This window comes from Helianthus annuus, chromosome 11 (assembly GCF_002127325.2).
Source record: "Helianthus annuus cultivar XRQ/B chromosome 11, HanXRQr2.0-SUNRISE, whole genome shotgun sequence".
Taxonomy (NCBI): domain Eukaryota; kingdom Viridiplantae; phylum Streptophyta; class Magnoliopsida; order Asterales; family Asteraceae; genus Helianthus; species Helianthus annuus.
In genome coordinates this window covers 142,666,214-142,681,682 of record NC_035443.2, presented here as the reverse complement: position 1 = coordinate 142,681,682, position 15,469 = coordinate 142,666,214, and the positions used below count along the sequence as shown (strand labels likewise).

Sequence of the window (15,469 nt, the reverse complement as noted above, 5' to 3'; positions counted from 1 at the left end):
GTAGTTTGATTCCTTGACTTCTCCTTGGAGAAATCAGACCTGGAATTGCTCCGAAATTGACCAAAAACTTTCTGTTTTGTTTCAAACTTATGCAAACTTCATCCAACTTGTGTGAAACACATCTCAAACCAATGTCCTAATGCTTACAACCTCTCTTATGGTTGGTTAGGCTTAAAAACATGGTTGAGACATCTAAATCAGAGGTTAAAACCTCATAAACTTTCTGTTTTTAATTAGGGTTTTACCCACAAGTAATGTTCAAGTGTGAAACTTGTTGAATGTGAGATGGTTGGATTAGCTTGGGCTATCCTTCATAAGAATCCACTCATTACTTGATGTTTTGCTATAGATTAGTTGTTGTTAATACCTTGATACTTGTACGTTCATGACCCTCCTTGTTGTTTATAACAACAAGTGTAGTGGTGAACAATAGAGGTGCCTAAATGGAAGCTTGTTCTTCCTACCTCATGTATGTATTCCATGACACAAAGAGGTACCTAAATGGAGACATTAATCTCCTACCTCATGCTTGAATCATAAGACTTGTAAACTATATAATATCTAAGTTATTCTATATGTATACATCTAAGTAACCAAGACTTGATGATGACTTAATAGTTACTTGTTAAGTGGACGTTACATCATCTATGACCATGCCCTTGTTACGACTCTAATGGATCTTAGAATCCATGAAATCATACCAACTCTTTTGAGTTTCAATAGTGTCAAGAACAAGAGTTATGTGTACAAGATGATTATTTTCACCTATGTTACTTTCTATATATTTTAAAAACTCCGAATCTATAATCTTCCGTTATACGCCAAACTCACACACCTACGTTTCCTTGTGTAGAAGGACAAGGTGCTCCGAACTAATTCATCTACAAACTTGCTCTCGGAACTTCAAGTCATCACTTGTAAACCGTGAGTATACTCGAACCCATTTTTACTTTTAACACTTTGGGTGCAACATGTATTCTATATTAAACGCACATGACACTTGAAACTTATTTGAAACTTACTCTATCCATTTAAACATGAAACATGAAACTTGTGAATCTTGAGACTATTTTGTGCTATGTGAACGTTTAATTCTTGTGTGTAGTTCCGCCTTAACAATAGTAGCGCTATAGGAGTAATGCACCTCCCCGTTAGTCTTTGGGGTATTGTTAGGAGGAGACATATCAACCTCCCGTGAAACTTTGGGTTAGGTACTTTAACGCATTGGGAAACTTGGGCTATCACTTGGACTACGTAAACTAGCACGTTGAAACTATTTTATTATGTTCATGTTGGATATGAGTTTTATTCTAATATGCTATGTAAACAAACTTGTATACTCGCTCTTTGCTTTTGCATTGAACTCTATTTTAATACATGTTGCAAGTTGATTAATGGAGTATGGATGAATGATGAAACAAGTTAGGGTGGACTAGATACACGCCTAGAATATTCTATCTTTTGTTTGTTATGTTACTTGTTGAATCAATGTTGTTATTTCCTTTTGAATCATGTATGACTTTTAGTTTTGAAATGAAATTTGAATTTAAATTAATTATTATCACATAGTGTTATGACGTTTTGAGCAATCTACACACTTCGTCTCATCCCGATGTTTCCGCCATCGGTTGGGGTGTGACATGTTTAAGGTGGAAACCCTGGACACACTTTTATTAAAACACAAAACCCTAGCCACCCTCCTAAGCTTGGCCGCCATCCTCTTGCCGTCGACCAAGCATCGCCGCCGCCTCCTTCTTGGCCGGTTCTACTCTCGGGTATCTTGTGCTCGGTTGTAAACTTCCTACTAGCGAGGATTCGTTGTAACCCGCGTGTTACAATTCCGGTGTAGTCGTCAAAGGTTGATTACTAAAACCCTCTATGGTTGTTTATTCCGTTTATTTGTTTATACGCGTATAACATTGATTCTGATTGGGAATATTTATTAATCGGATTAATAAATCAAATTTATATAATTGGGTTTTGGTAAATTATATAAACCACTTCCGCTAATATTTTTATACACTGATTCTCAACAAGTAGTTTTTACATAATATATAACATTTATATGAAAAAGTTTCTGTATTACCAGTGTGTCTGGTAGCCCCTTGTATCTTTCCTCAAACTCTTGTTTAGCTGCTGAATTGTCAATCAGCTCAATTTTGCCGGTTTTTAAGTTGAAGCACAAGACATAGAAGTGGTCACCTTGAAGTACCGGAATAAATACCAGGTCAACCGAATCAAGCTTTTTTACCTCATATCTCATTAATATGTCTTCAAAATTTGAGGCAAATATGTTTAGTCGTTGGTTGTCTGTGTATTTCTTCTCGTCGTAAAAGATATCCAGCTGTATTTTATGTAATTAGAATCAAAGTTAAGTATTGTATTAAAAGTTATGCAAACAATGGATTTTCTTCACATGCGAATAGTATGTGTATACCACATGCGAAATTACAACAGTATGAGAAATGTTGTTTTTTTGTTTTCACAGGAAAACTTTCTTCTATACTACATGCGATTTAGCTATAAATAGTATGCGAAATCATTGAATATGCATTTACTGTCATAATTTCAAATGCCAAAATGTTTATGAAAACATACCATCATTGTGCTAAACAAGAAGAGTCTGTATGGCGATGATTTTCTATCCCTCTTCTTCTCTTCAAGGTTTAGAACATCCACAAATGCATCTATTCCATTCGATGCTACGTACTGACCCCTGTAGAAGCTTTCAAATATAGCTTTGAATGTGGCAACCTCAGTTTTTGATCGGTAAAATTCTTCTCTGCCAGGCAAAAAATAAATAATTAATATTTGTTGTGTGTATATATTTTAGATGTTTGTTAGTTGACATAACTATTTTACTTACTCCATGCCTGCAAATGTAGCAAATGTATATCAGATCACACTCAGTTCTTGATTCAACAGTGCTTCGTGCATGTTTACCACTCTGTTGCAGTAAGGGGAACAAAATTTGTCTCCAAGCTCTGCACATCTTTTCTCAGCTCGAATTTTGGCTGCTTCTATTGTCTTATAAAGCAGTTCATTTAACCCTTTTGGTATAACTTGCTTTGGCTTTGAGTTTTTTCCCCCTAGTTGGTTTTTTTCCTTTATCTGCTTCCAGGCTGGGTCCCAGGCTCAAAATCAACTCAACTGACTGCAATTCCTCAGCCGTTACCTGAGGGCATTCAACTTCCGGTTCGTTCTCAGCTTCAATTCCCGAATCGGGTTGTTGAGGGTCTTTTTGTGTAGTTTCTACTAAAGAAACTGCTTCTACTTCTGGCATTTTTCTTGAACTTTTTGTTGAATGTTTTGTGTAGACTCTGCCAAGTTCACTGTTTCTTCGATAACAGTTTCGTTTTCACCACTTTCTGCAGGCCAGAGTAAGTTAAGAAAGACAATAATTTGTGCTTTTTAATTTTTTTTTCATAATATAAAGTGTTTTTTTTTACCTTTGGTAGGTGGTTTGTAAGCGTATACACCCGTTTCGACAGTTTGAATGTTTGCAATAAGGGTGTCTGTCACTCCTCCATCATCTTTACCTGTCAGTCCTTCTTCATCTGCTGCAGTACCCCTATAGATACAAATTATTGAAATTTAATACATCAGAATCAAAATCGCATGCTATACATGACATTGCATGCGAAATCAAGTTTGAATTGTTTCGGAAGAAATCGCATGTGTTTTTTAGGTTTCGCATGTGCATAAAAAAATAGTGATTTTATTTTTTACATAATTTCGCATGTGTAAATTTTGAATTCGCATGTTTTTTACCTTCTGATGCCATTTGTACCAAAACATTGGATATTACTTTTTGAGCTTCTTCATCCTGTCTACCTTCTTCGTTTGTAGTATCTTCATGATGAACTTCAGAAGCTGGATTTTCAGGCTCTTGATGAACATGAGAGGGTGAAGTTTCATGCTCTTGAACTGAACTATGCGGCACACAAATGGGATTATTCCGAAGCATCTCATCCCACTGCTTACAGGCCTTCATAATCTCCGGATCCCAAAAACACTTAGTTTTTGCTTCTGAAACTAAGTTGTTCATCACTTGAACATCTTGAACCATTTTAAGGTATTTTTTGACATTTGCTTTCTTTTTTTTCAAGAGATTCTGTAATATTTTTCGAGTTAGATACTATCAATCCAAAAGTTAAATATAATGGATTAAGTGAAATTAATATTTTTTTGGGCTTACCTTTTTGTTGGTTCTCGAAGCCTCTAGTTCTTGTTCGTGGGCTGTGTCGTAGAATACCGATGGTGAAAGTTGAACAGGAGAGTTGCAATAATCCATCATTTTCTGTGTCTGTGTTCCAACTCCAAACTCAAGGTTCAACTGAGACATTTCATGGATTTCAAAACTGAAATCCATGAAATCATCAATGTTCTCGTTATCTTTTGGCTCTTCCTCGGATTCTACGTTTTGTATTGCACGCGCAGTCCTTCTTTTGTAGCTTATTGTGGTGTCAACCGGCGGTCGTAGTGTATACTCATCCGTTGAACGCTCTTCTTTTTCTTCTTCTTCTTTTTCTTCTTCACTCTCACTTGATGCCCAAACAGGCCCGTCATCTGAAATATGCTCTTCGACTTTATCAATCTCCGAAGATGTGATATAATGAATAATTGGTATTTCCACGACTTTCTCAAACAGTTTAAGCTTCTTGTTATATTCATGTGTGTATAGAAGCTGTATAAATCGCAAGATCATTTAATTATTTGACAAAACAAACTAGTATTTTAAATATGTTTATGAAATGTACTAATGCATACCGTAAGAAAGGCAACAGGTCCCACAAACTGTATTTTATAGTTTTTCCAGCCCGCTTGTGTACGACGCAAAGTTTCAAGTAGATATGTGCACCAATCTAGATTCTGTATTTCCTCAACAGCTTCTACTCCAGGCAAACATCTATCATTTGCAGTTGTTGCCTTTGTAATCTCCACAAAGAACGTCATCCAGTACACAAGGAAATTTAATCTAAACAGGTTCCCCTCATCTCTTTGATTTTCCATTGTATATGCAATTAAGCCATGGGTAATTCTCCTGTTTTCCCCCCACTGGCTGATGAATGTATCCCTGACAGCATTTCCCGGTTCTTGACTCTTTTCAATTTTCTCCTGCTTTTTGACCTTTCTCTTATCGGCTATTATTTCAACCTTCTTTGGCCCCTTTGGTATTCCAAATACCTCGTAAACTGTGTCCGATGTTATTTTTATTTGGTGTTTTCCTACGTTTAGCGTATCGAACTTCTCGTCAAAGTTTCTGGCTAGCCAATATGCCAATCGTGTCGAAAAATGGTTGATATTGATATCTAGAATAGCTCCAAATCCCATATCCCTCACCTCATCAATCTGTTTTTTTTTTTGAAAATTTTCTCACAGTATCCATATATGAGTTAGGTTGGCATCTCAGCAGTATTGCTTCGTTGCTGTATTTGAAGAATTCCCTATGTTCTGTTTTATGTGGTTTAACCTTTTCTTAATGTTTTTTTGTCTGTATCTTTGATTTCCTCTCATTTTTTTTCCTTTTTTGGGGGTGGCTTAACAAAGTCATCCTCTTCAGAACTTTCTTCAACTATCTTTCTCTTTCTATTCTTGTTAATTTTTATCAGAGTTGATATTGGGCTTTCAAAGTCATCATCAGATTCTATTTCTACAAAATCGCATGCTATAGTAAAAAACACTTACAAAATCGCATTTATCAGTTAATCATGTACACTAAGTCATTAAGTGATAAAATCGCATGGATGAGTTATCAATTCGCATGTGTTAGGTATCAATTCGCATGAATGAGTTATCAATTCGCATGTGTTAGTTAAGCATTACCAAATCTAGTCAATCTTTATAAATCGCATGCTTTAAGGATCTAAAAAATATAAAATCGCATGTATAATTTTAATCATAACCACTAAAACTAACTTATCATATGAAATCGCATGTGCCTTTTTATCAATTCGCATGTTCAATCTAACCTAAAACAAAAAACGTTCAACAAACAATATTTTATCATATGAAATCGCAAATGTCATACAAAACCCCCCACAAAAACCTATATGATATCGCACATCTAGCAGGTATCATTAAGAAAACTGCATAATAATGCAAAACCTAATAAATAACCATACCAGTCATAAACCCTAGCAAAATTGTAGTTGTGAACAATATGTAATCTTATAAAACGATATGTTTCAGTTAAAAGGTTAATAAACAAACAAAATCGCATTTGACTTTAAAGCCCCTGTATATCCCACTATAAAATCGCAAATGTCAATCGATACCTGGATTCATCTTCTTCGCTTGTGGTCTGTCGTTGTTTGCTTTGCTTCGTTTCTCAATATTCATGAATCCTAGTTGAAATCGCAACGGAGAGTAGCAAGTAACTTTTGGAGAAGGAGAATGCAATGTTGATTTTGGGTTTACGGTATGACTGTGAGTTATTGTGTGCTGATTATCAGGGGTTTTGATCTCGCAATGGACGATTTTAACCTTGGCGGTTTCTTTTATTAATTTTAATTTGATTTATTTAATAGTTAAACACGCGCTTTAAATGAGATGATCTGACGGTTGTGGTTGTAGTGTACATAATGTACGATTAGTGTATTTGTATGTTAACCGGCCTCTCTCTCTCTCTCTCTCTATATATATATATATATATATATATAGAGTTAGGATCCTGTAAAAAAGACTAAAAGTGTGAGAAGGATAAGAAAGAATCTACACCATTAGATTTTTGATCTAATGGTTTAGATTAATAGGGACCAAATTGTAAAATTTGTTTTATTTTTTGGACTGAATTGAAAATTATAGGGGTAATAAAGTCTTTTAGATCCATTCAAAATAGGTAACTGTAATCAAAATCCCTATAATCTCTCTCTCTCTCCAATCGCACGACCAGAGAGCTCTTTCTCTCTCTTTCTTCTTGAGTAGCGAAGAAGATGGATTTTGATCTGAACCAGCGACGGTTTGGGTTTCCGGTGTGAAGGGTGTTGATCGGAGACTGAAGAAGACGGCTGAGGAACGAAGGCCGACGACTGTTGATCGGAGACTGAAGAAGACGGCTGAGGAACGAAGGCCGATGACGGGCGATGTTGATGTCCGATGGGGAATTACGGTCCGACGCTCGGAGGAGATGACCGCGAGCGGCAGCGGCGACAGCGAGATGTGTAGTTACGTGGTAGGAAAATTATCGGTGGTGCAGCAGTGGTGGTGCTGGAAGTGGCAGTGGTGGTGCCGGAAGTGGCAGTGGTGGTGCCGGAAGTGGAAAAGATGATACAGAGGTGTTATTTTTTTCTTTACTGAATGGTGTTATATCTTGTACTGAATGGTGTTATTTTGTGTACTGAATGGTGTTTTTTTTTATTTTCTGAATGGTGTTTTTTCCTTTTCTGAATGGTGTTTTTTTTTCTTTTCTTAATGGTGTTTTTTTACTGAATGGTGTTATATTCTTGTACTGAATGGTGTTTATTTCATTTACTGCTGAATGGTGTTTTTTTTTTGTGCTGAATGGTGTTATTTTTGTGCTGCATGGTGTTTTTTTTGTGCTGAATGATGTTATTTTTGTGTGAATGGTGTTTTTTTTGTGCTGAATGGTGTTCTGTTTTGTGCCGAATGATGTTATTTTTGTGTGAATGGTGTTTTTTTGTGCTGAATGGTGTTATATTTTTGTGCTAAATGGTGTTATATTTTTCTGAATTGTGTTATATTTAAAACACCATGTATGAACATGCTCTGAATGGTGTTATATTTATGGACAGTTATTTTCCTTAAATCAGGGATTTTCTCTCTCCAAATCCTTAAATCAAGGATTACCATATTTGAATTTGTTAATTAATTTACAATCTTACCCTTTTCAATTAATTTAGATCTAATGGTTGAGATTCTTTCTTACCTTTCTCACACTTTTGGTCTTTTTTACAATAACTCCACCCTATATATATATATATATATATATATATATATATATATATATATATATATATATATATATATATATATATATATATATATTTAACTATAATTATAATTACAAATCTATATCCACCAATATTGTAATATATACCATCAATAACTCCATAATTATTTTCAACCAAAACCCTTATCAGTTACTTATTTTAAATTAAGTTAATCGATTTATAAATATATTCAAGTTATTAATAAGTATCCTTAATAATATACTTTAATAGCGGATCAGTTAAATTTTTGTTCCTTACCACCACCATATCTCAATAGAAAAATAAATTATATATAAAGTGATAGATTAAAATTTTTAAATCTATAAATAATTTAATAAAACTCTTAAATCTATAAATAATTTAATATAAAATATTGGTGGGGAATAGAGATGTAATTAAAGTCCATAATCCACGTAGTCATCTTCTCAATATTGCAAAAGAATGTAAAGCTTTTATATGAATGTTACCTTATGTATCCAGTGAAATCACCCATTCATCAATCGGACTATTAGTGACTTGAAGAAGCAGTTATGGAATCAAAGCTTAACATCAGAAGCAATTTAACATGGAGAGATATAAGTTATTACATCGGCTGGTAGTTGTTGGCCAAAGTAGAGCGAAGACGGTTTTGAAAAAGCGGCCGGCGTTTCAGAATAAAACGGGTTGAAATTATGGGACTGCCGCTTTAGAACCTAGGGTTTTGAAGAGAGCACTTTCGTGCTGATAACGTGTTGTGAAACTAGCCTAATAGCAAAAGGAATATAAAGAACAGTATGGAGAAAGAGATTGATCTTATTGATTGAGGTGTATATTACAAGAGATACAAGAGACTATATATAATAGAGGAAAACTTGTGGAACAAGCCTAATCTATTTTAGGTGTTGATAACCACATTAATAATAAATATATTACCAACATTATCACATGTTATGTCTTGGACAGACATATAGATCCAACAATGCATGCTTATGTTTTATTCTAACAATTTTGATCATTTTTGTTCAAACATTCTAATGGAATGTTAAAATTCCATAACCAAAGGATTCTTGGATACCGCTTCTTTTCTTAACCAACCAAACATGATTTCTTGATGAAACGTTTTCCAATACCAATTCCAGTGAATTCAACAGATCAAAAAGGAGATACAGACATTGTCACTGTAATCATATTCATGACAACATATATATCTTAACAAACTAATTAGTTATCCAATGTTCTAAAGGAGATTAAAAGATAATTATAAAGTAATATAAAAGATAAAAGATAAAAAGAGCCAATTATTAAAGTTGGTTAGAAAATTGGCTTCTTTTTGCAGGTTTGCTCATTGGAATGCGGATGCTTCAAGATGCAGGGTCATTCTTTGGCTGTTGATCCGCAACCGCTGGCAAGAGTAGAGCAAGACGGTCTTTGTACCTTTCGATTCTTTGTAGCCGTTGATTTCTTAATCTATAAATAACAACATACATTATTGACTTTCAACATCTTAAGAGTCAACAAACTAAGAACTAAGTAGCATATATATATGTACATACCTCGCTCGAACCTTCTTCGCATGATTAACATGCAGTTGCAACAGCTCCTTAGCAGACAAGTGATCGACATTCTCGGGATTCTGACACCCGATAAAGGAAAAATCATCATTTGTTAGTGATAGTGTAACAACATGGTACATAACATAAAGGGATATAAATACCTCCTCCTCTAATTCCAGGTCATCCTCCTTTCTTGCTTCTACCGTTAATGCAGGCAGTGGCTTTGGAAGAGATTTGACACAATCCGGATACTGTGGCTGTCAATCATGCATCAGCTCAGCTTAACTTTTAATTCAATAAAACACATATATAGTAAAGGGTATTTTAGACATTTGCTGAATAGGCAACCTTAAGAGATGTTATGCATTCGGTTTGCACCTATTCTACAACAGTTTGATGCATAAAAACACCCAAAATACAAGAGGCGCGCGCCTCAGCCTAAAATATCCCCAAAACAATGAGCTCTTCCTGCGCTTTTTGTTTTATGCGAGCCTCAGGCGTGCTTTTTAAATCCAAGTTTGTGAGTAGAAAGGTTTCTTTGAAAGAAGCAAGGAGATGTTTTGTACATATATGATCACTCACACAGTCAATAATACATTTGTGCACCATGACATGAATCGAAAGATAAAAAATATACAACTATCATGTACCTGTTTTTCTAAAGTAACCCCATTCTTTAACCATGAACGGCATTGGGCATAAATCGACGTGCCCTCTGAAACTTGAACCTACAAGCATACAACAAAAATTTCAAGCATTCATGGACAGTCCTGTTTGTACCAATTTAGCCTATCTAGACAGATACAAGGCTCTGTTGTCAAACATAGCAGGACGTAAAACGGGACAAAACCAATCCAAACCGAAAAAAGGTCCTCCTGAACCGGCTAAAACTAGTTTCAAACAGCCTGAACAAGCCAAAAACCAAGTCTAACTGGCAATGCATACGGTTAGTTTACCTTTCTATCTCTAATAACGACGAACGCATCATCTCCATTCTTATCCCTGCATATATAGATAAAGATTACGATCGTTGGTCTGAAGAAAGAAACCAAACAACATATGGTATGTGGATTCATAGTACCTTAAGCTATTATCAACAGCAACCGATGATTGACCCACAACCTACAGATGACAAAAAATTACCTACTTTCCAAAACATCATATGACTAATTGAACAAAAACACACTAACAAGATATTTATTTTCTCACATAAAGAACTACCTACTCGAATGCATGCTTCAAAATCACAACTTCTTTTTTAAGTTTTTAACTATACCTTTTGTTGACCATCTGGTTCTTCCTCTTCTGGCCGTTGATTTAAATCGAAAAACAACCGTTTACTCACTTCTCTGCCACTTCCAGTGCCGTTAACCGGGCGTAATGTTCTATCCATCGCATAAAAACTTATGAAATAAACCTAGGTTACAAAACTTACAATCTCCTATTCATTCTCCTAAATGAAAATCATTAAATATATACGGATCCGGGGCATGAACTTGTGTCCTTTTAAAATTACTTGTTAAATGCTCATTAATTATCGACGAATTTTATTCTTCTTTTTGCAGGCATTGAACAACTTTCCAAAACAACTACTGACTCATTCATTATACGATATTTTTGCTAAGTTTAGAATTTGCAGACATCTCCCTATCGAGGCACCATGACTCGAACCCATGACCTTCGGGTCACATGGTAGCAACCTTACCGTCCATACACTCACTGCCTCATGCAGTCAGAAGCGCTTATGCGCCTCGCGCCTAGACGCACTTTTTACAACCTTGTGCCTGCGCCTCAAGTGCGACTCCTGTACAGTCGTCGCCTCAAGCAGTCAAAAGCGCTGAGGCTTGCACCTGAGTGTGCATCGTGTCTAGACACACTTTTTAAACCCAAGATTCAAACAGTAATCAACTCTAGACTTACAATGCTATCTACACCCCCCCCCCCCCCAAACCCCCTCATGCACTAATTGATGCAATTTATAAAACAAAACATTGATCATCAAGAATTAACACACTTTCCTCCAAGAATCAAGATCAAAACTCAAAACCAATCAGAAGCAATCAAAGTACTAAAAATGCAAAAACAATCAAACCTTTGTGTTTGCAGAAACAGTAGCACCACCGCCCGCAAGGGTCTGTTGCAAAGGGGCAGACAAGGGATTATACAAGAAGCATTGTGTTGTATAATCTTACCATTGTGATTATTCAAAACCCGTAAAACATAATTCTCTGGTTTGTTTTGGGTACATTTTCACAACACTCGTTCTTGTCTTCTTTCCAAAGTATCCGAAAAAAAAAGATTTTCTAGAGTACCATCAAAATACTTTGAATTGAGAGTGATTTAAACGATTCAAAGAGTTATCCAGCAATTACAAACTACAAAACCTACAATGAGCATCAACTCATTAAAATGAACCCAAACAAAGGTCAACTACAAGAGTTAAAAAAAAAGACACAAAATAGCTAAAGGTCAATCGACTTCCATATGCTACTAGCAAAATGAGCAGGCTCAGAATTGTCTAAACGTAAGGTTTAAACGGCCCGGTCTGAGCTTGATCTTTTCCAATAACGGCAAAGGAGTTGTATTCGGGAAGATTCCCCTCACCCCATGAAAAATCAGTCTAGACTTGCCACCGAATATCACAACATCACCCGACTCCAACACAACTTTCTGTAGCTTGTCTTCATCTCTAGTATGACCATACAAGAATTCTCCAGCATCACCAATGGAGATCGAAACCACAGGCAACCCTCCCCGGATACTATAAGGCCTCTCATCGCGATCCTACGTACATTCAAACACAAACATTTTTCAAGTTAATAATTTGTGTTATGTTTTATATCTAACGGACGGGTTAACTTAACCTGATGAAGACCAAGTCGACCAGTGGCCGTGTAGAAATTGACCAAACAAACATCCGGGCGCATTAAAGGAATTTCATTCGCTGAGGTTAAATGAGCTTGAGCATCTTGAATTAAACTTTGAACCAATGGAATAAATAGAGGTGGAACGGGGGGCGGTATAGAACCATCATTTCGGTAACGTTCTCTATACTTTGTTTCCGGATCCCAGTTTCGACCAAAACACATCCTTTGTAGTTGAAGTTTAGATCCGCTACTGTAACCCGGCTGCTGAAACCCGCCGGGACCCACTCCCAACGTATGACATATTTTAACTATATCAACCTAAAATATTAAATCCAAATTATAACTAACTCAACCCAAGTTTGTAGTGGCGGAATCATAACTTCTTTATAAACGACTTGATGTCCAACTCATATCATATATATTTAATATATAAAAATCCAATAAATTCCCATAACCCGGACCCCACTCTGATGTAGAAAAAAAATGCAAAACAACATAATTAGTGGAATACTACTAGTACTACAAGTACCTGGTCCCTGATGGTGATGTGATTCTTCAAGAGAATCATACCAGGATTAAGTATTCGATGATGAGACACTGGAAGATCAGTTACCGGTTTGGTACTCGTGTTCGGGGTCGCAGAACTCGTGTTGGGGGCACCAGGGGGAAGGATTAAACCAAAGGCTTGCACACCAGCAGCAGCAGCAGCAGCAGCAGGAGTGTGGTGATACTGCCTCAGCCCAATCGAATGACGACGTTGAAACACATCCTGCATGTAATAAGTACGTACGTGAATATACAAACAAACAACCCTCAAAATGGATCAAATCGTATGAAAAGGATTTTAATGTTGATGAGCAGTATTAAATTAGGGCAAAAAAAGAAATCCATAATGAATTACTGACTGACTCGGTAAAGGTGGTGAGTAGAAGATGAATGAGGATAAAAACAGGGTTTGGAAAGCAAAAATGTAACCATTGTCAATGAATTGGGGAGCAAGGAAGGAAGGAATCGTGAGTTTTAATTTTAATTTTCCTTGAGAATAATAATAATGTTAAGGATAAATTTTATTTTACCTTAAAATAGGATAAACTTGGAAAGAAAGGAACTTAAGAGCATACCTATTATAGTGGCAAGATTCTCGATGGTCAGCTTATACACACGAGAGAATTATTAATCACATATTACATTTATAGTGAGCGTGCATTCTAAAGCATGATGTATATTCAAGCTTGGATATTTGATGGCAATTATATAATTTTTAGCTTAATGAAGACTAGTCATCATTAGAAAGAATTCTGGGTTGATTTATTTGAGAAAAGTTACATATACTTTATTTGCTTCAACATCACTTCATTTTAGGTCTAATCAAATTAGATAACATATCATTCTTATAAAACCTGTTAGTTTAAAACGAATCTAAATGGGATATCATCACCCAAAACGATGTTTTTTTTTTCTCAATCACCTACTCATCGTTGCCGACATCACCACCGTCATCATCACAACCATCACCGCCTCAGTCTCAGCCACCATCAACGTCGCCACTGCTAACACTATCGGCTGATGCCTCCGTTGCAACCGCCAACACTACCTCCTTCTCCCCAGTCACCACCCATTGCCAATCGCCAATGACAAAATTTGTTTGCGAGTGAACCTTTTTTAAAGTTTTTCTAAAACAACTCATCTCAACGCCAACCCATTTTGGTCTGGACTCGTTTTAACCCAAACCCAACTAATATATTTTTTTAAGAGTTAAATGTCATTTTAGTCCCTGTGGTTTGGGCCATTTTGCCAGTTTAGCCCAAATTGGAGTGGGAACAAAAGAATAGAGTATTTATAAGGTAAAAGGTTTACCTCACTAATATATCTATATGTCATGTTTTACCACAAGCCCTACCCGCGCGTGCGCAGGGGGGGTGCAAAAAATGGAACCGGAATTAGTTGAACTCGCGTATGCCCGTGTAACAACCCGCACTTTCGTGCGTTGTTACTATTCGATACACTCGTTACGCCTAGCACCAGAGATTCGGATCATAATGTAACTATATAGGATCTATCGCTAAGTCGAAGTATAATCGAATAATTACGCATATTCTATCGCTATTACAAACCTATTTTCAATAAATTATAACACTCATGATGATGTTGAGTGAGGGCTTAATCTACCCTCCTCGATAACCGTGAGGTGTCAAAACGTAAACAAGCAACGCTAACAAAGACTATCGGGTGAGTACCATGATTCCAGCCATCATGACGATGACGGCAACACGAGCAAGTAGTGCCCCGATAATTATTGTGGCACATCACATCGAAGAATGCACTCGAAGGCACGCGTAACTCGATCATCGCACCGAATATTGGATATATAGATACGTATATACGGCCCTTTTGTGTTTAATTATAACAAATAATTAAATAAACTATATAAATATATGAAATTATGGCTCAAACTTTCGAAATCGCACCAAAAACGAGGATCAAGGGCTTTCGTACGGACGGGCCAGCCGATCGGTTGGGTCGCCCGATCGAACGGGCCAGCCGATCGGCTGGGCCGGCCGATCGGACAGAACAGCCATCCGGCTGGACCATCCAATCGAACGGGCCAGCCGATCGGACAGGCCAGCCGATCGGTTGGGCCAACCGATCCGGCCCACCTTTTTCCTCCCTTTTCCTCCTTCCTTGCCTATAAATACCCCCTTCACCCTCCAAGCACTTGTTGTTGCTGCTGCACTTGACCAAGACATTCCAGCCCCTTAATCTTCCGATTTCTCGCGATTCTTGTAAGTTTTTAACTCAAATCTTGTACTACTTCGATCTATATGCAATCCTTCATCTTTCTATCTTTCAAAATCCGACTTTTAACCGTAAAATCAACGGATTCGGAGTGTTCTAGGGTGATGTCACCATGGAGTTCTTCAAAGGTGATGTCATCCCATGAAGAACAACTCAGTTCCGAATGGTTTCCATGCGATTCTTCATGAATCTCGTCCAAATCCATGTTTTCTAATCAAGAAGCCATGGATTTGAGATGTTCAGAGTGATGTCATCACAAAGTTCTTATGAACTTCAAATGTTGGCCTCATTCCACTAAGAACAACTCAGATCTAAGAAATTC

The 15,469-nt window shown here is 36.6% G+C and overlaps 2 protein-coding genes across 3 annotated transcripts in view; both read right to left on the bottom strand.

The window, feature by feature from the left end:
- Window positions 1-9,100: 9,100 nt before the first annotated feature.
- Window positions 9,101-15,469, bottom strand: part of LOC110890630 — a 101,176-nt gene continuing 94,807 nt past the window's right edge. The window contains exons 3-7 of one of the 2 annotated variants that reach the window (XM_035979155.1): window positions 10,441-10,486; window positions 10,135-10,212; window positions 9,646-9,741; window positions 9,485-9,564; window positions 9,101-9,398 (exon numbers count right to left, since the gene is read on the bottom strand). In XM_035979155.1, coding sequence (XP_035835048.1) covers window positions 9,293-9,398; window positions 9,485-9,564; window positions 9,646-9,741; window positions 10,135-10,212; window positions 10,441-10,486 — 406 coding nt within the window. In that variant the 3' untranslated portion in view covers window positions 9,101-9,292. The remainder of the gene's footprint in view (window positions 9,399-9,484; window positions 9,565-9,645; window positions 9,742-10,134; window positions 10,213-10,440; window positions 10,487-15,469) is intronic. The other variant, XM_035979154.1, reaches the window with a different exon arrangement.
- LOC110892183 (alpha-ketoglutarate-dependent dioxygenase AlkB) lies at window positions 11,805-13,152 on the bottom strand. Its single transcript, XM_022139463.2, has 3 exons — window positions 12,881-13,152; window positions 12,349-12,669; window positions 11,805-12,268 (listed from the first exon to the last, which is right to left on the bottom strand). The coding sequence occupies exons 1-3, from the start codon at window positions 13,124-13,126 to the stop codon at window positions 11,993-11,995; spliced, it is 843 nt and encodes a 280-aa protein (XP_021995155.2). The 5' UTR covers window positions 13,127-13,152; the 3' UTR covers window positions 11,805-11,992.